This window comes from Atta cephalotes (assembly GCF_000143395.1).
Source record: "Atta cephalotes unplaced genomic scaffold scaffold00068, whole genome shotgun sequence".
Classification (NCBI taxonomy): Eukaryota; Metazoa; Arthropoda; class Insecta; order Hymenoptera; family Formicidae; genus Atta; species Atta cephalotes.
This window is the reverse complement of record NW_012130132.1, coordinates 121,760-142,080: the sequence shown is the minus strand read 5'-3', so window position 1 is coordinate 142,080 and position 20,321 is coordinate 121,760. Positions and strand designations below refer to the sequence as shown.

General features: G+C 29.2%; 4 protein-coding genes across 4 annotated transcripts in view; all 4 read right to left on the bottom strand.

Moving 5' to 3' along the window:
• Positions 1-1,497: 1,497 nt before the first annotated feature.
• On the bottom strand, positions 1,498-3,369 carry LOC105623931 (ATP synthase subunit gamma, mitochondrial). Its single transcript, XM_012205301.1, has 2 exons — positions 2,837-3,369; positions 1,498-2,209 (listed from the first exon to the last, which is right to left on the bottom strand). Exons 1-2 carry the CDS (start codon positions 3,367-3,369, stop codon positions 1,843-1,845), a joined length of 900 nt encoding a protein of 299 aa, XP_012060691.1. The 3' UTR covers positions 1,498-1,842.
• Positions 3,370-7,013: 3,644 nt separating this feature from the next.
• On the bottom strand, positions 7,014-9,088 carry LOC105623928. Its single transcript, XM_012205299.1, has 2 exons — positions 8,954-9,088; positions 7,014-7,424 (listed from the first exon to the last, which is right to left on the bottom strand). Exon 2 carries the CDS (start codon positions 7,415-7,417, stop codon positions 7,085-7,087), a length of 333 nt encoding a protein of 110 aa, XP_012060689.1. The 5' UTR covers positions 7,418-7,424; positions 8,954-9,088; the 3' UTR covers positions 7,014-7,084.
• Positions 9,089-11,775: 2,687 nt separating this feature from the next.
• On the bottom strand, positions 11,776-14,604 carry LOC105623930 (cytoplasmic tRNA 2-thiolation protein 2). The gene is made up of 3 exons (XM_012205300.1): positions 14,537-14,604; positions 14,191-14,465; positions 11,776-12,935 (listed from the first exon to the last, which is right to left on the bottom strand). The coding sequence occupies exons 1-3, from the start codon at positions 14,602-14,604 to the stop codon at positions 11,905-11,907; spliced, it is 1,374 nt and encodes a 457-aa protein (XP_012060690.1). The 3' UTR covers positions 11,776-11,904.
• A 4,037-nt stretch (positions 14,605-18,641) lies between these two features.
• The window catches only part of LOC105623927 (fatty-acid amide hydrolase 2-A), a 7,229-nt gene continuing 5,549 nt past the window's right edge, over positions 18,642-20,321 (bottom strand). The window contains exons 9-10 of the mRNA XM_012205297.1: positions 19,236-19,418; positions 18,642-18,746 (exon numbers count right to left, since the gene is read on the bottom strand). Coding sequence (XP_012060687.1) covers positions 18,642-18,746; positions 19,236-19,418 — 288 coding nt within the window. The remainder of the gene's footprint in view (positions 18,747-19,235; positions 19,419-20,321) is intronic.

The window sequence follows — 20,321 nt, the reverse complement described above, 5'->3', positions numbered from 1 at the left end:
TCCTGTGAGACTCTAGCTTGATCTGTTCATGACAAAAGGGAACTTCTTACAATTGAATGGAAGAGAAATACTTGACTGCGATCAATCGAGTCAATTCTTACAGATTGCGGCATGCAGCCAATAACGCTCCCTAATAATAAATCTGTTCGTTCCTTAATAATAGATCTGTTCGCGTTGCTTACATTTTTGGCACTCAACATTTTCGCTTTCTCTCTTTTCAAAGTAAAATATGTATCTATCTCATTTTAAATGCAAAAATATTTCGATTTCATGCAATGCGAACAGACTTTATTTCAAGGAAGTGTAATAATCAATTTATTCAACCAAGAATTTAGAATAGAATTTGATTGAGTAGCATTTGAATGGTTGGTCATGACGAAAAAGAACATGCGCAATGCGAATTATGCGCATATACACCACGCATAGCACGAGCAAGATATGTCCGTATATCCTATCTCGCTCGCATTCGAAAATTGCAAGAGATTTGTTCGCGTCACATGCTCCAACATATGTAATGTTATATGTTCTTATCATAGCTCTTACTCATTCCAACGCTTGATAGAGTGAATAGGAGCTGTGGTAGGAGTATGCTGGAGCATGTTGGAGACGCGAACAAACCTAAGGACGGATCTCACTATCGCGGTCTCAGTCGTATTGAGCCGAATGCGGCATGCTCGGACTCCAGTGTGCATCATTGTGACACTAGGATCGCTATGATTGCTGAGAACTCTAGATCTGCTCGATAATAATTTATTTCTCTCACACTGAATTTCATCAGTCTTTAATTTCTTTGTTTACTATTATTATAAATTTTAGAATTTTTCAGAATTTTTCTGAATAATTTTATAACTTCTTAAAAAATATTTCAAGTTTTTTAATATAAATTGGGACATTTTTTTAGAAGTGCTAAAATTTACACATACCATTTTTTCTAGAATTTTTTTATATAAATTTTAAAATATTCTGAAATTATTCATTTTATAATTTTTGAAAAAAATACCTTAAACTTTTTCAAATTTTATTGATGAGAATTTACTATAGTCGTTAGTTTTTCAACAGGTTTATTATCTCGAATTACAAATATAGCTTAGTAATTAAAGGAAATACAAGACCAAGAAACAGAGAGAGAGAAAAGAGTAAAGAGAAAAAAGAACAAACGCGCGAATTATATAAAACGATTAATCAATAGCAATAAATTCGACTTCATACGATCAGACAATGATTATCTTATCATTTTTATTATCAATTAAAATTTCGTTAGAAATTACTGAATAAGAAATCAAAATGTTAGAATATTTCAGAATTCACACACATTTAAAAGCTCGTTAGAAACGGATTTATGATGATATTGAATCATATTTATATTACTAATTTTGAATATAATGCTTTAAGTATTATTTTTATCAGATTTACAGAATTTATATCATATAAATGACAACTTACTATTATGAAATACATGATTTTGTAATCGGATTGATTTATTGAATAACTTGGACATATAAATATCAGGCTTTTAATATTCTTGATATTTACACTGCAATGGTTCGAACCATTCAAGTCAGTAGGACTTGATCTTTCGGCAGTATAATATCTGATTTGTGGAGACCTGAACCAATAAAGTTCAATTCTAGAATTTCAATGTTGTTATACTATTATATTATGAACAAAAGCATTGAAATCTTAATATTAAACTTTATTGCTTCAGACACAAGTTAACGATTACTCCATAAATCAAATATAACAGAATTGTTTCTCCGTCATTTCTTCTTTTCCAACAACGTATTCTCTTCCTATTTGCCGGCACTATAAATTGGTAAACTAAATTTCTCCTCCGGAACAATTTTAATCCAGAGCGGCGGCACCAGAAATAATTTCAATCAGTTCCCTGGTGATCACAGCCTGTCGAGTGCGGTTGAAAGTAAGAGTGAGTTTGTCGATCATCTCTCCGGCGTTCTTGCTAGCATTATCCATAGCTGTCATACGGCTGGACTGCTCGCTGCAGGCACCTTCCTTCATTGAGTAAAATAACAGCGAAGCAAGAGAGAACTCGAGATAGCTCTGTATTACCTCATCATCGAGCGAATCATACATCGACAATTTTGGCGCATTAAGTACTGCGCTCTTATCAAACAATGGTAGATCATCAATCATGTACGATACCACAGACTTAAATCTGTTATACACTATATGTCCACTTCCAAAGGAATAACTGCAAAAGAATAATTAAGTTAATAGTTATTAATTATATTATACAATATTCTTTTAAAAAGACATATAATTCATATATCTAAAAGATCCCTATAGTTAAGTAACAGAATGGACCCCACACAAACGTTACGGAAATTGAATTTCGAATTGGCTGAATATATGATACATAGTAAATCTTGTTATTATGATAAAAAATTTTCACAAGCATATTCCTTTCTATAATGAACCGTTTTACCTCTACAAGGCGTCATTTTTCAAAATTATTACATAGTGACGACTCCTATTACCTTTTTATTACTATTTATTATTATGCTAAATATAAGAAGTCCATTAATTTATTTTTTTATTGTAATTTATTAAGTTTAGGAAAATTTATAGTAAATAATCTCAGCTGACATTAGGTCTATTCTTTTTAAACTAAACTTACGATTCATCTTTTATTTTATTTTTTTCTCTAACATGGAAAGAAAAAGTGGAAAGATGAACTATAAAGAAGTTGAATTGAAAAGAGAAGTTCAATTGAAAAAAACAACTCTATTGCATTAATGAACTGTTTAAATAACTAATACTTAGTTATTCTATTTAATATTCTATTTAATATCCTAACTCTTGAATTTGATTAACGTACCCACTGTTCAATATCTGTATAGCTATTTGGGCAGCATCATTGAATGTGGGTGGCTTGCGACCGACCTCGGACGCAACAAAGAGTATGTTGTTCGCGAACTGCCGTTGAAGAATGGCACGAGACTTCTCACCAATGCATATGAGCTTCGTGTTCTCACGTTGCTCAGAATCAGCTAATAACCGGTCGCGAATGTAGCGGGATACACCAGTATGCACGGCACCGCAGAGACCACGATCGCTGGTCACAGCAATAACAAGCTTTTTCGGTTCCTCTGGTGGTGCTTGGATCTCAGCCTGTTCATAGAATACCTTTGTGCCGATGCCGAGGGGACGAGCCTGCTTTAAATCACGTTCTGCTCGATTATATTTAGCTGCTGATACCATTTTCATGGATTGAGTAATCTTTTGAATATTCTTGACAGATTTCAAACGTATAGAGATTGACTTGAGAGTGGCCATTCCCCTCTGCTGTTGCCATTGTTGCTCTGGCGCGGCTAGCCGTAGAAACGTTGATATACGGTTGCTAAGCATCATTGTTTAGATTCCTAAAAATTCAAATTATTAAAAGACCGCTTTATTTCAATTCAAGGACTCTGACCAAAAAATTTCAGATAATGATCCGAGACTAAATCCAACTTTGATTTCAATTCTTTCACTATAAGGATTACTGAATTCTATCAGAAAACTATCAGAAAATATGCATTATCTCAACTTAATTATACTATGCAATAAAATGTTATAATGCATAGATTCTTGACAGTCATAAACTGGTTTGAAAACATGGAACAAAGTCCTAAAATTTTCAGATTTGTCCTTTATTTTCTTTTGCTTAGTTTTTTACATCATGCACTTGCAATACGGACACTAATAGCTTACTAAAAAATTGAAATAGATAAAAATAGATTCATATAGTCATTGCCAAATCCAAAATTTTGATTTTTTTTAGATACTGGGATTGAATTATCTTAATTTTAATGATACATAAACATACACATGATATATATATTTAATTAATCATTTTGAAGCATATTGTATCAATTTAGTACATCATTCTTTAATATATTGTTGAAATTAAAATTATTTAATAGAAAGTTACTGTTGTGTATCAGTTGAATACAGCATGCACACATGCACTGTCTCCACTGACTAGAAGAGACTCACAGCATTGCCTGTGTTGGTACAAGATAGACTTCTCTCAAATAAATATATATTAATTTTATCTATTGTACTAGTGAATATTATTTCATATTATTTCGTGCCCTTATTAAATTATAACAGTTACTATATACTAATTAATATATCAAGTGCTCCATGTAAAAAGTCTTTTAAAAAAATATGTATTTATATTGAACTGTATTTATATTAAAATATAACTATAGTAAGTAGGACTAGCTTCAGAATACAATACAAAATAATCCTTAAGTAGAGATTGGTGGTCTGTGAGGCAAAAAAAAACAAAAGACTGTCTTATTTTTTTTTCATTTTTAAATGTTTCATTTGTTATGTAGCTTTGTTTATTTTTTTGTTCAACCAGTCATAAGTAATAGTGGAAAAATGGCACATTTATTTAATAGATATCTTAGGGATTAACCTTAGTAAAAGTGTCACTACTTTTTACCTCAGTATTTAAGGGAGAGTATCAGAGTAAAGAGTGTCAGAATAGAAGTGATAAATAACCTAGCTGTTTCATACAAGTAATTTCGTTAATGCAAATTACTGACAGTGATAAAATGCAATTACATTTCTGATGAGAGTGATACAACGAAATGAAAGATCTGTTATATCTGCAGAGGCAAATTTTTGACATTCGGTAAGCACATTTTACTTCTTTGTCAAAAATTCTTTCTGTATACTTACTTTCTCACTCCTAGAATAAATCGTAAGACACGCTATGAAATACGATATGATTAAGTCATAAACTTGAAATTACAGCGATGCATCAAGTCCGATAATCAAGAACTCAGTTCTGAATGTAACACAATATCGCTCCGTTTACATAATCGCAAGAACATGGATGTAGAATTGGTTCAATATCATGATCAAGCCAGAGCGAAAAAGTGAAGTTGCATCGTTTGGGAACAATGCAGGTGAAATCGACTCACCGGCCAAAATGAAGCTCCGAAAATAAAGCTCACGAATAATTGAGAATCCTCCACTAATCAACCGGATCAGCAGATCCGCGAGATCCGTCAACCGAATCGAATTATTCAAACACACATGAGGCATAAGTTCGCTTTCAGGCTTTCACATACAGCATAAAGCAGAGTTTTCATTGGATATCACTTATCGCTTATCACGTCCAATATGCAGTAGACATTATGGGCCTTCTATAATAAGCCGTTAATCATAAATCAGAAGTCAGAAAATTAATCAATCACAGTCGTCAATTTTTAGCATCTGATTTCTGATTTATAACTAATGGTTTATTGTAGAAGGCCCCATTTGGGCCAATAGAGGAAATATTAGGAATAGGAATAAATATTAAGATTTTAACCTACCAGAAACCATATATTCCGATGTAACTGATATTTGATAGGTTGAAATCTTAATATTTATTCCTATTCTTAGAGGCTCCGCATATAAAAGGAACAGAGAACAGAGAACAGAGAATAAGAATTTCAGATCAGAAACTGTGTATTCCACAATACATGATTTCTGATAAGTGAAATTCTTGTTCCTTTTATTGTGTGGAACCCCTTAAGTTCTAAAACTTCCTCGGAGAGGAAATTTTGAAACGAAATTTTAATATTTGTTTATTGTGCGCAAGCCTTTATGGCACACAGAACACTTGCCGCGCGGCGGAAGTTATCGCACTAACCAATAATTAATCTCATTAAAGTTCCGTTTTAGCCAATTAGAACGTCAGTGATTGGTCGAGATATGCGTCATAGGACGGCAACCAGATACGTCATTTTTATGTGATTATATTGTAATTTTCAAATGTATCTGAAATCAGCAGCACATGATTACTTTTTTAAAAAAGAGGAAAACTTTCAGAGGAATTCCTTGTAAAAACGATCAGATGGGATAATTCTTTAACCAAATTTCTTTCAGTCATCTATCCGTAGACGTCATTGAAAATAGCTTGATGAATCAGCATCAGAAGTATATTACTTGACCTGTCCCCAATCTTATGGTGATCTAGATTTCATATGTAAAGTCCGACCTTTTGCCGAAACTGAATCGGAACACTCGGCTATAACAATCAATCAATTTCAACCGAAATCGAAACCAAAATTAAAAAATAGGAATATTGTAAAGGCCGTATTCATAGATATATATCATATAGTTTTCCTTCATAAATATCATAATTTATTGAAACACTAATTAAATTTCGGCCGAAATCAAAAAATAAATTTCGATTGTATGTCAATTTTAGTCAAAAAATATAAGTACTTCTTCTTCACATACATCATAATTTAATTATTGAAACTTAATTATTAAATTTAATACACATTAAAATTAATATTTAAGAAGAGCTATATAGTTTTAGTCGAAACACGTAATGAGTGTTCAGTTTTGGTAAAAGTTTCGGATTCTATTCATATGTGTAATAAAGTTTACAAAATTTTAGCTAATATTTAAGTTATAGTAACACTAAAATTTTAGAACGCTTTAAATTAACTTTTGCATAAATCATAACAATAAAAAATGTTTTCGTGCTGCCGCTTCTAGTTGAATTGCTAGCTAGAATAGATTTTTTCCATTGTATTGTCTGCAATGCCGGCCTTTCACTCTATGGTCAATACTTAATAGAGTTAACAGATTCTAACAGAATTAAAGGAATCTGACTAGAAAACAACTCATAACATAGAATGTTGAAATAATGTTCTGTGATGTATGGGGAGCATCATGTACCACAGACTTATCTTATTATCTGGTACAGGTAAGATTCGAACATTTCCAGATGCCGGCCTTTCACTCTATTGTCCAGTACCGCAATCTAATAGAGTGAACAGATTTTAATAGAATTAAAGGAATCTGATCAGAAAACAACTCATAACACAGAATGTTGAAATAATGTTCTGTGCTGTATGGGGAGCATCATGTACCGCAGACTTATCTGGTACAGGTAAGATTCGAACAAAACATTTCCAGAAAAAGAAAAAAATTTAAAGAAAAATAATGATAATGAACTGATGTAGCAGATATAACTTTCTGTACAAAAAAGGCTTTTGTCATCTATCAAATTAATCTTTTAATATGATACATTTACACATATAAACTATGCATATTTCCTGTGAATGATTTAATATAGATCCAGTGGCGGAGTTTCATCGTAAAGTTTTTCCCTTTCGCCGTTTCTAAACTGCCGCTTTCGCTCGAGATCCATAATCATCAGGCGGCGCCTTCTTTTAATACCCATTACACATTCGTATAAATCCTCGAGTATCAATCGGCATTTTTCTTTGCCTCTATGATAACCATATGCTTCCATGCAGTCCATATACATCAGCTCATATGGCCCGCATTGTTGGTGAGCTTGTAAATTGCGTATATGAAGAAAGGCATCTGAGGGAGGTCCCTTGAACATGGGCGCACCACCCCACTTCATCCAAATGATATTGTCATGATCTATCATGATATATCTGAAAAAATACAGCATTTTTAGAAATCACAACTCATAATATATCAGTAAGTACAGAGTAATAATTCAATATTTTAGCATGATCCTTGCTAAAGAAATTCTATGCAATCATGGGAAGAAGTTCTCGATACATTTTTAACGGTCTTCAACGGTCACACTTCGGTAAAATATCATAACTGTTACATAGGGTTACATACAAAATAATCTCAACGACTTTGAACGATTGTCGCGTCCAAATTATGAAATAAATAAATAAATTGTTTTAAGTAAAAAAAATTACTAAACATTTTTCAAATAATGTAAAATATATATGAATCAATTTATAGTTACGTTAAATTTTAATTCGAACAATACAAAATAAATTACCGAAAGAAACATAAAAAATGATTTCTTGATTTAAAAAAAAATCATAACTTTTTAGATTTTTAATATTTTTTCATAAAATTTACAGGATCTATTGATATATTCTTTAGATGTTGCACTTTAAAAGAAAAAATAAATATTATAATGCATATTTAAAAAAATTTATTTTAGAGATACAAAGAGGATAATTTTTGAGAAATAAAACGAAACAAATTCTGAGAAAGAAATCTATTTTTTTACTAATAAGATGAAAAATATAAAAAAAAAGTTAATATCTTAAAAATACTAAAAATTTTAGCCATAATCAACATAGATGTATAGTATAGTGCGATATCCCCTGGTAACAAGATATCACCTATTAGACATAATTAATTGATCATTCTTAACAAATCTAATGTCCTATCATCGTAAAAATGACGTTGCCACAGCCACACAACGTAAAATAAACTAACAATGTAGAAGATACGTCATTATTTTCATATTATTAATGACATAAATGACGTTATTAATTGATCACTAATATGTTGTCGATTAGTCATTTATCTGACGTCAATAAGTATGACATTGTAAATATGTCACAAATAAATGATGATTATTAATTGATAAAAAAATAACGTCATTATTATATCTTAAACAGATCACATGACATTAATAATTCAAAATGACTAACTATTAACGTTAAAATGATTACAGCAGTACTGGGATTTACTTACATATTTCAACCGATTTTCAGCCGATTTTCTTCTAAGGGCCGGTTATTCCACTTGTTGATAAATTTTACCTGTTGGATAAGTAGCAAGATTACCCAATCACATGCGTGAATTACCAGATTTATCTCACAGGTAAACTTTACCAAAAGATGGAACAATCGGTTCTAAATGTATTAGGCTGCGCGCGAGTTGGTGAAATAAATGACAGGAATAAAGCTGAAAATCGATCAAAATATGTTAAATCCCAGCACTGAGACTACAATTCTACCTGCGATGCTTTTCGCACATCGAGCGCTCGCAAGATGGACATGTATACAGGGTGTCCAAAATCGCCCGCAATATTTCGGGAAGTGATTCGGAAAAAAGAAGGAAAAAAAGCTATATAAACATAGGAAATAATGAGTTATAATTACTTTTATAAAAAGTTAAAAAATTGTAATTTATTTTTCATAATTACCATTATAATTTATTTCATAGTGTTTTAACATAAATAATTACATTTAGGACTATTTTGGCATTATCCAAAATGCACCATGTGAAGACGTAGTCTGCTTGGCATTCCTGTAGTATATAAAAAAAAAAAATAAAAAAAAATTTTAAAATAAGAAAAAAAGAGGAATATCAAACGAACTATATCTCCATGTATATATCCTCCATCCCAAGTAATGCTAAAATAGTTGGAAATATAATTATTTATGTTAAAACACTATGAAATAAATTATGAAAAAAATAAATTTTTTTAATATAAAAGTGATTATAACTCGGAAACTTATTTCCGAATCTACAAGAGAATTTTCTTTTAAAATTTAGATTGAAAATATCAAAGTTGTGATACAATATTTTAAAGTTTTTACCTTATACAGTAAAATTGATCAATCTTGTTTTATATTTTATTGTATATTTTATTAATGAATGAGAAAGATTTTCATTTAAAAAAATTTTTTTAAAAATTGTGTAATTTATTTTTCATAATCACCATCATAATTTATTTCATAATGTTTTAACATAAACTATGACAACATTCTGGAATCAATTTCTCTTTAAAATATGTTGTTAAACATAAAAAGACATATATTTTTTATATTAACTCAATCTCAGATTTAAAGAATGAAATAATCTCTCAAAGCTGATACTTATATTTTATTTCTATGAATAAGCAAAATGATAATGTACAGAAAAATGTTTTAAACAAAATTCTTTTATGATTTCTTATATACAATATTTTAACTATATTCAGACTTTTCAAAAATCTAATATTTTGAAAATACTCTTGTTCCCATTAATTTTGGAGGTCTGTTTCATCAGTTAAATCTGGGATTGAATATATAATAAAGATGTCTCTTAGATTTTTGTATTTAGTAACATATTTCAGCGAGAATCAAATCGATTTCCTCGACAGTTATGATAGGTCCCTTACGAGTATGATTTCATCCAATTCTAATTAATTTAATTAGCGACTAATTCAAATGATAGAATTGCTTGAAACAAAATTTCCATACAATTCTCTGCTTTTAATCAATTTTTTCTCTCATATATATAAATCCTATTAAATAAAAAGAGTTGATAATTCTATCTATATTGCCAATGGCATTGATACAAGTTAATCATCTATTAGACTAAATATATAATGAAGAAAGTTAGATTAAATGTACAATTAAGATTCTTGATGAGCTAGTAAATAATGATCAAAAAATGATCAAAGAAGATACTTATCGTTGTATTATCGGACAATAAAACTGCAATTTATTCATATTACAAAAGACTCCAGATAACAAAGTTTAAAATCGGGTCACAAGATGTTTTTTGCGTCTAAAAAATGACTTAAAGACATCTTATGTCATAATTTTAGACTTTGTGCTGTTTGAGAACGATTTGGCAAACAATTTTTTTTAATGAGAAGGTATATCTATACAGAAAAGTATAATAATGTAATTCGTCATGCATGTAAAAACGAGAAAACGATATTACATACCGATACAGATAGACAATATCTCGATTTTTGTAATTATTATTTACACTCTGAAGCTCTTGGAGAAATTTTAATCCATAGAATATAATCCTCCTTCTTTATTTTTATTTTTACATAATAGCATTCGACGTCAAGTTAGGTTGATATTGCCATAAGTTTGTTCTTTTTAGAGTCATGGTACGCAAAAATCTTTAAGGTAGTAAGACGTAAGTACGTAAGACGTAAGTTTAGATGAAAATTACAAAAGTAAACAAATTCACTAGAATATTCATAATTTAATTGGTCAATACTTAGGGATCGATTCTGTATCTAAAAGGAGGTGAAAATTATAAAAGTGAATTTACTAGAATACTGATTATTTCATTGGTCAATACCTAGTAAATTTACTCGCTTTTGTAATTTTCAAAATACACAACCTCATTTCAAAATACACAATCGAGCTCCTGATCTACAATAGATGTTTTAAGTCTTAGAGTTTTTAAGCTAAGAAATTAATCATAGTGCGAGGGAAATAATGACTTTAATTCATCCATTTATTAAGGCTTAAAAATATAACGATCGATTTTGTATCTTAAAACGAGATGAAAATTACAAAAGAGCAAATTTATTAGATGTTGACCAATGAAATTATCAATATTTTAATAAATTTGTTCACTTACAGAGATACAGAATTGATCCCCTATTGTAAATCCGAGCTAAGGAAACATGTTGGATTGACTACTGTTTACATTATGATCTTACGAACTCTACTGTAATTGATCAATTCGCTTACTGTTTACATTTTTGTGTGTGCCATGGCCCTAATTTATGCACTGGTGTATACCAGTTCAGAATTTGAGATGAAAAAAAATAAGACTTCATGTTGTCTTTATGGCGGCAATGGGAAAATTAAAACTGTCATCACAGACATGCGAATAAAAAGTTACTCAAAATTTTGCAGAAAAAGCAGCAATTAAAAATTGCAGAAAAATATCTACACATCTGTTCTTTTTATTGAACTTTTTGCATGATATTCTTTTTCTGTTCTTTACGAAGAAAAAAAAGAGAAGAAAAATGAACTATCAAAAGTTCAACAAAAAAAAACAAATTTTATGTTAACAAATATCTTATCAACTTGTCTTCTCATTTCTTCAAATTATTTGTCATCTTGACTACTTTTATCTGGAAAAAATTCTCAAATTCAATTTGACTAATTAGAATAGGTATACCAAAGTAACATGGGCGTAGCTCAACATAGAAATAATAAATAATGATGAGGGAAGTTTAAATAAATAGAAGTGAAAATTTGTTTCACGAAAAAACAAAACTAATGCATAAAACAAATAATTTACTACATGAAATACAAATAATAACACATTATTATATTTTATTAATATATAAATGTCTCTTTTTTATCGCCTTGTATGCTAAATTTTAAGCAAAAGTTCTTTTATTTCTATTTATAACAAGAAGTCATTGATTTTCTCTTTCATCTTCTTTAAAGCTGCTCTTTGTTGAACAGCAAGTAACAATGGTAATGGCAAGTTTTGTAAAACATCCGAATTTCGAAATATTTGTCTACAACTATAACAGAGATGTCTCCAAACGTCCTCTGTGGTTACTTGTCTTTCTCTATTGTTTTCACAATTACAGTTGGCATTATCGTTACAGCAACCATTATTGTCCGAGTGTATAAAGAGATAATTTGATTTTCCATTTTCTTCATTATTAGAACTTATTGTATCGATGCATTTGGAAGACACTAATTTGGAAACCTCGATCGCCCTCATGGCAGTCACTTCATTGCCAGAAGGGACAAAGTCCAATCTTGCATCACAAAGTGCACAATTATTTTCTAAACTTTGTTGTACGTTGCTCCTCGGGCTTATTTTATCGGCTGTACGATATACGGTAGATATTGTACCAGAAAATTGAGATTCCAGTTCCATCGTGAAATTGCGTGCTAATGCCTGTATAGAAGTTGCCGGTATACTGTCTTCTATTGATTTAATAGGATTTATCTTATGGTACTCTGAATAATATACTAATTCTTGCTGCGTAAAATCTCTCATTGGTTTGAGTATCTTAATGTCGATAGACCGAGCGTCGCAAAAGTTTGCTTGCGTGGAAAGTTGCGCACCTCGTCCTAAACATACATCTCCAAGCACGTTCATAGCGATATCTGCAGCAGAATCAGCTATAAATATCTTGTTACAATTAAGTTTCCGAGCTGCCGATAGGAGTAATCTTCGACGCAACTGATTGAAAAAATCCATTCTTGAGGTATCGTCTGATAAATTAGCCAATATCACATGCAGTCGATTATCATTTTCATAATTTATCTCTTGATCTATAGGTTTTATATCCAAAGTATCCTCTTCATTTAAAATTTGACTCATTGACACAGCATAACTGTTAAATCCAGAGGTCTTTGTTTCCTCAGCAATTTTATGTCGCAGTATGTCTCTTTCATTGATTTTTTGCATATTATCTATCAACATATACACACACACACAAATACTCATAGAATTTTTCTCAATCTTAAAATTTCACATGATAAAAAATACATAATCAAAAATTCAATATGATAAAATATTCTGCTAATTATACAATAATGGAGCCCACTCTTTAATGAGCTTGACCTTTACATATATTGAGATTCCTGACCTCCAACAAGTGTCAAGCAGCAGTTGTTCCTCAAAAAGTTATTAATAATTTTTTAAATAACGTCTTATTTCTGATATATACAATATTAAGAACTATTCCTTGTGTAATGATTTTCTACACAAAGCAAGATGTGCTCGATGAATATATCTAATATTCTAAATAAATGAATAAAAAATGAATGAAAATATCCATTCAAATACTACTTTTTTATCATCAAGAAACGAATAAATATTTTTTTCATTCCATTTAAATGAATATTTTTTGAATATGGTTACACAAATATTTTTATTTTAGCATTTACTTCTATATTACTTGCACATAGCTTGTAAGCCTGCAAGAGAAAATAAAAATCTTTGTATTGTAATAACAATGAAATCTCCATTGGAAAATAAAAAAAAATGTATTCAAATGAGTATTTTCATTCATTTTCATAATGTCAGACTAGTGACACAGCACAGTATACAGTAACGAACTTACGATAAAAATGTCATCTCAAATAAAAATTTATTATATAAAATTATGTTATCTCAAATAAAGATTTGAATGAATATATGATCAATTTTTTTAATGTGAAAATATTGAATAAATACAATTTGTAGTTCGATTACAAAGAACTATTCTAGGATATATACTAGATTTTCTGCCTCTGACACAAATATTTTACCTATTCTTAAATTATTTTAAGTAAAAATTGCCTTTACTGAATAGTTTACTGAATAGTTCTTGCTTTTGATTCCATATAGATCTAAACGTATAAATCAATATTAAAGAATTTTTTTGAACAGTTGCAAAACTACTTTCTCTGCTGAACACAGCCAATATAATATGGCCACGACAGCGAAAACAGTTGATGCTGAATTAGCTGCTGCTTTTGCAGTTGATATGTGATAAACATTTGATTGATTGTTTCCCTTCTACTGCTGCCATTATATGCAATTATATATCTTCTATTCTTCCTTTATGATATTAATGATATTCTTAATGATCTTATATTCTTAATGATATCGAGATCATCGTAGAGTGGTCCCTATTATCACATAATTATCAAAATTCTTGATTTATATAAATAAGAAACTTACCATCTACATACAAAATTACTGCCTCAAAAATAAGTCTTTTGTGAGCAGATTCACTCATACCAGCTTTAATGAGATGTAAGAGCACGGTGGAATTTAATTTCCCTGAGTGATCGATCAATATTTTGTCACCATGGCGAATAATTTTAGATTTACCAAGTGCCGCTCTAAACTTATGATTTGTAACATTTAGGAAACAAGTTTTGCAATAACCGCTTTGGCCAAGTAATAAAATATCGGCATTTTCGCATTTGCATTTTCTGCATAGTGTCGTATCTCTGTTGAAAACATTATCAATCTATACCAATATTCTTATTTTTTCTTATTTATTTGTCATTATTATACTTACGATAATAAATCTTTTTTAGATAAATCATCATCGTTACTATCAAATATGCAATCATTTAACGAACACATCTTTCCTTGCAATTTGTTCAACAAAATATACAGTTTACGGTAAATATTAAGAGCTCATCCTCAAATTTTGAAAAAAATACTAAATCGATGCGTAAAGATAGATTTGACAAGAAAAAAGTATCACTCTGCTTCGTGAACTGAAAAATCGTTAAAGTTGACAAGTAAGGTTAAAAATTTATCACAGCTGCAAAATGCAGCGAAATACGATACGAGCATATAGTCATATACTGTGTATAATTTCCATTGGCAGAACTGCACTCTTAGTGCACTCTTAGTGCATTAAAGCTGTTGTACATTAATCTAATCTGACTGCAAAAGTGAGATATCTCAATTAATAAAATACCCAATGTATATTTTATCAAATACCACAATAAAATGTATTGAGGCTTTCATGGTTTAATTCGTTTCTATATTTTTGTTAAATTCACATTTTTATGTCGATTGTACAACGGTTTTAAAATGCACTGAGTACGTACCAGGGTATCAATCACAAAACTTTATCTCTAGAATAGAAAATGAAAGGAGAAAATTCTAACCATTGAAGTTAATGGAAAAATTTTTCATCCTAGGAAAAAAGTTTCATGATTGATACCCACGAGCGGGAAGTATATTTAAAATACGCATTCGGATAGAAAAAAATTTCAATCCACTAATCCATTCTCGTTTGTGAAACTGGATCTTAAAGATGATCGGTGCTTATGGAAGTTCTTCTTTCCTGTATGGATTTTCGACCTTTTATGGAAGTTCGCATGCCTATTAAAATTTAAGTGATTGACATGTATATATATGCAAGGAAAGATTCAGTATTAATTTCACGACGCGAAATAGGTTAGTTAATCGATTCTTATATTTAAGACTGTCTTAAGTATAGTCTTAAGATATCATAAGTCAATACGAGGATTATATTAGCATCTTAAGACATTATTTTAGACAGTTTTAAAATAAGAACGGATTATATGAATATTATTCCATGTTATGCATTTCACAGTTGATAGCTCTGTTTAAAATTTACTATAGAGAATTATAGAAAAAAATTTCTATAATTTTTTAATGAGCATTTTGAAACAGTAAATCCCACTGACAAGATAACAGACAAATTGAATATTTCTGATTTATTTATGTCTATATAATTTGGGAATTATTTGGAGAAATTTGAGAAAAGCATTTAAACATTTGGATAATAGTACTTTTCTTGTTATTAACAAATTTTGTCATGCATCTAAGTCTAAGTCAGTCATGCGTCTAAGTCAGCAGACAGCAATTTGATTTAATGTGTTTTATGAATGGAATCGATTAGAAATCATTTGGAAAGGATGTCTTCATTATTATTTTTATTTGGGAAAAGTCACTATTTGATGATTTAATAGATTTACACATTACGATAATGAATTAACAAAGGGTTTACATTTGTAAAAAAATTACTTATGTATAATTATATGTAAAATTGTGCATAATTGTGTGTGAGCAATTTTTTTTTACATTTTTCCAAACTTGTTTTTTTCTAAAACGAACAATGAGAAAATTATTTCTTTAATTATTTTTTATGTTTTCACATTACTATTATTATTTTCATTACACAGAAAAATTATTTTTTTAATTTTTTTTTAAGCATTGTAAAATGCATCAAGATTTACCGATTGAACACTCAAAAGCGATAGATCCCAAACAGGATGAAACAGAGGAAAATGAGGGAGCAAGAACAAGAACTTATAATTCCCTTATCTGATAACATATGGGATATTATCTAGGAAGAAGCATTATTAGAAGGAGAAATTATTAGAACAAATGAGGGGACAACGGATGGCATCTCTGCGGGTGCTGAGGAGGAGTCGGACTTCGTCTTTGAATCAGAGAAACAAATCATGGACACGTTCGAAAAGGTCATGGTTTTTAAATTTATATAAATTTATATCAACCTCGGCGAGGAGAACACGAATATAAAGGAGATATAATGAGAAGGATATTATATATTAAGGAGGAGAAGAAGAAAAAGAAGGAGAAGGAGAAAGAAGAAACTGACTGAACATCAGCAATAAATAAAATAAATTTTTTAAATAATCAATATATAAAAAGGCAAAGAAGCCATGTTCACGCTATACAATATTTATATATTTAGCCTAAGATAGCAATAACACAAAAATACAGACATTTCGACCTTTTTGCATCAGCTCCTCTTCTTGACACAAATTACATATTAAATCTTTTTAAGATCCTCCATCCAAATTCCCACTCTTCATAAATTGAATTATTATAATCTCTTGTGGAGAACGTAGTGTACAATCATATATTTTCAACCTGTAGTTTAAATTGCTACGTCTGGACATCCTTAAATCCTATATATTTCGTGACTTGGATTTTTATAATTTTTTTGTTCCATCAACACAGCTTATGTTAAAAATTTTTTCAAGAAACAAACAAATTATATTATATGTCTTGAATAATTTTTACTCAAATACTCATCAATCAATTTTATTAAGAAAAACTTCAAGAGAAAAATTATTTATTTTCTTTTCATAGAATTCTAAGAATTTTTTCAGAATTGTTATTCGCTCTATCTACACAAAAGCGATTGGCCAAAACTTACGAGATACCCTGTATATAACGGGCTTATTTAAACGGAAGTTTGTTTGTAAAAAATATTCAGAACAAAATTATCTGATTGCTTTTTCTTTATATAGTCAATCAGCTCATTAGATTCTATCTCAATGTCATCAAAATCTTGAAATTTTCTTCATCTCTCACTTCTAAATTTGTTACACTCTAGTAAGAAAATAATTTATTTAAAAATGATTTATTATCTTTAAAAAAAGCAAGAATTGATTATTAAATAGTGAAACATGCAAATAAATATAAAGATAAATCTTTAGAATCAATAACTTCGCCATGTAGATAAGAGATAAAAAAATGAGATGTTCCATAATTAGAAAATTCATTTACTATGTTTGTTTAATTACTATGCTACGTTTCACTGTTCAATATAGATTTATGTTTCAACTTTATACATACATTATCTCTAACAATGATTTCTTCCGCTGTATCTAAACGGACAAATTTTTCACATTAAGGTAATTTTACTCACATTAGGTTTAACTTTAATAAGCAGTATTACATCCCTGAAGAAAAAACGCTGAAATTGTTGGATTCAACAATGAAATTATTGAAATGAGAAATTAAAATAATTGAAATTCTATTAAAATTCTTTCAATATGAATAATACTTTTAATATTAAAATATTATGAATTTTAATGATAATTAATAAAAATAAATGAAGATTAATTTTTATTAATTATCGTGTGAATTTATTAATTGTCGTGTGAAAGATTCACCATATTTTGGTATTAAAATTCACATCAAATTATAACCACATGGATATAATTTGTGTATGGATATATTTGGTGATATAATTTCACACCACTATTTTTTTAGAATAATATACTATTTTTTTTTCAGTCTATCTGGGCTATATGGCATGACGATATTAGAATTAAAGGATTTATAAATATCGTGTAAAAGTGATTTATTAGAATGAACAAACGCTTTTGACGAGAAGTAAAAAGAGTAGACATTTGGAAGCAGCATGATTATCATTTGCGACAATGGATTGAAAAAATACATAAACTCAGACAAGATAATTTAGAGGATTCGGATTATAAGTATTATAAATTTAACAACATAATTTATTGTTGTTGCCATTCTCGGAAAAAAATATTTTATATATAATTATATAAAAATATGAAACTATATATAATTTTATATATTTGTAATACATATTTTATATGTAAATTTATACGTAATTATATATAAAATATTTTTTTCCGTTGTACTATGTTATATTGTACGCTAGTATTTTTATATATATAGTATTTTTATTTTTATTTATATGTCATATGTTTTCATCTTATAGAAATCTGGATGAAGAGATCCTATACAGTACTGATTGATACCGGATACTTTCCGGGATATCCGCTGCATCTCTAAAAATTATAATATATTTTTAATTATAACTGAATTGTCTACTATAAATTATACTATGCTTCTCAGACGACTCCTCTACTCTGTGGTTCTTGCCAACCGCCAAATTTTCTTTCGATTTCTTGCGCAACAGCAATCGTCAAATGGTCACAACCAGGATTCGCAACAATCTACAAAAAGGAAGTTAAAACTAATTAAATGTGAATGGTTCATTAAGTCTTACATAAAACTCTGAATTTACAAATTCAAAATTTTAAATAAATTAAAAATCAATACAATCTGGACACAGTATAATATAATATTTAAGTATTTTAATCATATAGTAATAGAAACAAGAAAACAAAATTCTATCTATATATTTTGCATCTTTTATTCATAGTCTTTTCTTTTTCAAGATCTTATATAAATTATCTTGAGATGCTAATACAGCTCCATGTAATTGTTTTAGAACATTTTAAGATTATATTTAAAATGATCTTAAATATAAGAACCAATTATGAATATTGGTTTATATTAATTTAATTTATATTATAGTTTCGATCGATTACATAATCGATTACGTAATTATTATACTGAGCCTGTTTTCTGATTCATAAATAAATAAACTAATTAATTTTTTATTTATGAATGATTAAACAGCAACGGCTTTATTTTTTTACCTGAAGTCCAATTGGCAGTTGATTTTTATCGAAGCCAAGAGGACATTGCGTGACCGGAAATCCGAGTACATTGAAAATCATCATAAATGTGTTATTAGATATGTTGTATAAACACTCGTGAGGATAATGCGCCGACGAGGTAAAGGATGGACAAATTAATACACCATCATTACTTAGCAACACCTAAGCAAATGTCATTGTGGATGTTATTATAATATTAACATAATCGAATATAAGATATGTTAAATAGACAAAAGTTAAAAAAATATAATATATACAGAGAATATAATACAGAGAATATATATACAGAGAAAAGAGGATGTCTGGTAAGTTTTGACAAAACGCTTGTGTGTAGATAGAATGACCTAAACTGAATCGAAAAGTCCTCTACCATTTTGCAATTTTCGCATTAGTTAACAGGATATTAATTATTCAAAATTGCTGAATATATATTGATCTTTAATAATTTTTTAATCAAATTCTCTCAATTTTACAGAAAACCAGCAAGACAACAAAAATCGTTTTTTTTACTTTTTTTTAAATTTATTTACTTTTCATAAACTTCTTTTTCCAAAATTTTTTAATATCGTATTTTCTCATAGTAAAGTAAAAAAGTAAAAATAGTTGCCAATATAAGAACGAAAATGCAGTACTAAAAAGTTGATAAAAAATTCTTAGAAATCTATGAGAAAAAATAAACAATTTTTATTTCTTGTTGTTTTTCTGTTTTTAAAATTGATAGTATTTGAGTAAAAAATTGTCGAAGATCAATATTCGATAATTTTTAGTACAATTTTTAAACAATTTAGGACAATTTTTAGACTTTTCGATTCAGTTTAGTTCGCTTTATCTACACGAATGCTTTATCAAAATTTATCGGACCTTGTGCGTGCATGTTGCGCGTGTGCGTGCGTGCGTGCGTGCGTGCGTGTGTGTGTGTGTGTGTGTGTGTGTGTGTGTGTGTGTGTGTGTGTGTGTGTGTGTGTAGTGTACTATATTATTATACGTACTTAGTTACTACTCTACTACTACTACTACTTAACTTAAACGTAAAACCTTCTTATTACTTATTACTACGTAGTTATT

Coding starts and splice junctions, on each gene's coding strand:
- LOC105623931 (XM_012205301.1), bottom strand. CDS start 3,369: ATGATGCTTAGCAACCGTATATCAACGTTTCTACGGCTAGCCGCGCCA. Junction 2,210..2,836: donor ATACAGATATTGAACAGTGG/GTACGTTAATCA, acceptor ATTCTTTTGCAG/TTATTCCTTTGGAAGTGGAC.
- LOC105623928 (XM_012205299.1), bottom strand. CDS start 7,417: ATGATAGATCATGACAATATCATTTGGATGAAGTGGGGTGGTGCGCCC.
- LOC105623930 (XM_012205300.1), bottom strand. CDS start 14,604: ATGTGTTCGTTAAATGATTGCATATTTGATAGTAACGATGATGATTTA. Junction 14,466..14,536: donor TCTAAAAAAGATTTATTATC/GTAAGTATAATA, acceptor TGTTTTCAACAG/AGATACGACACTATGCAGAA. Junction 12,936..14,190: donor AGTAATTTTGTATGTAGATG/GTAAGTTTCTTA, acceptor ATATGTTGATAG/ATAATATGCAAAAAATCAAT.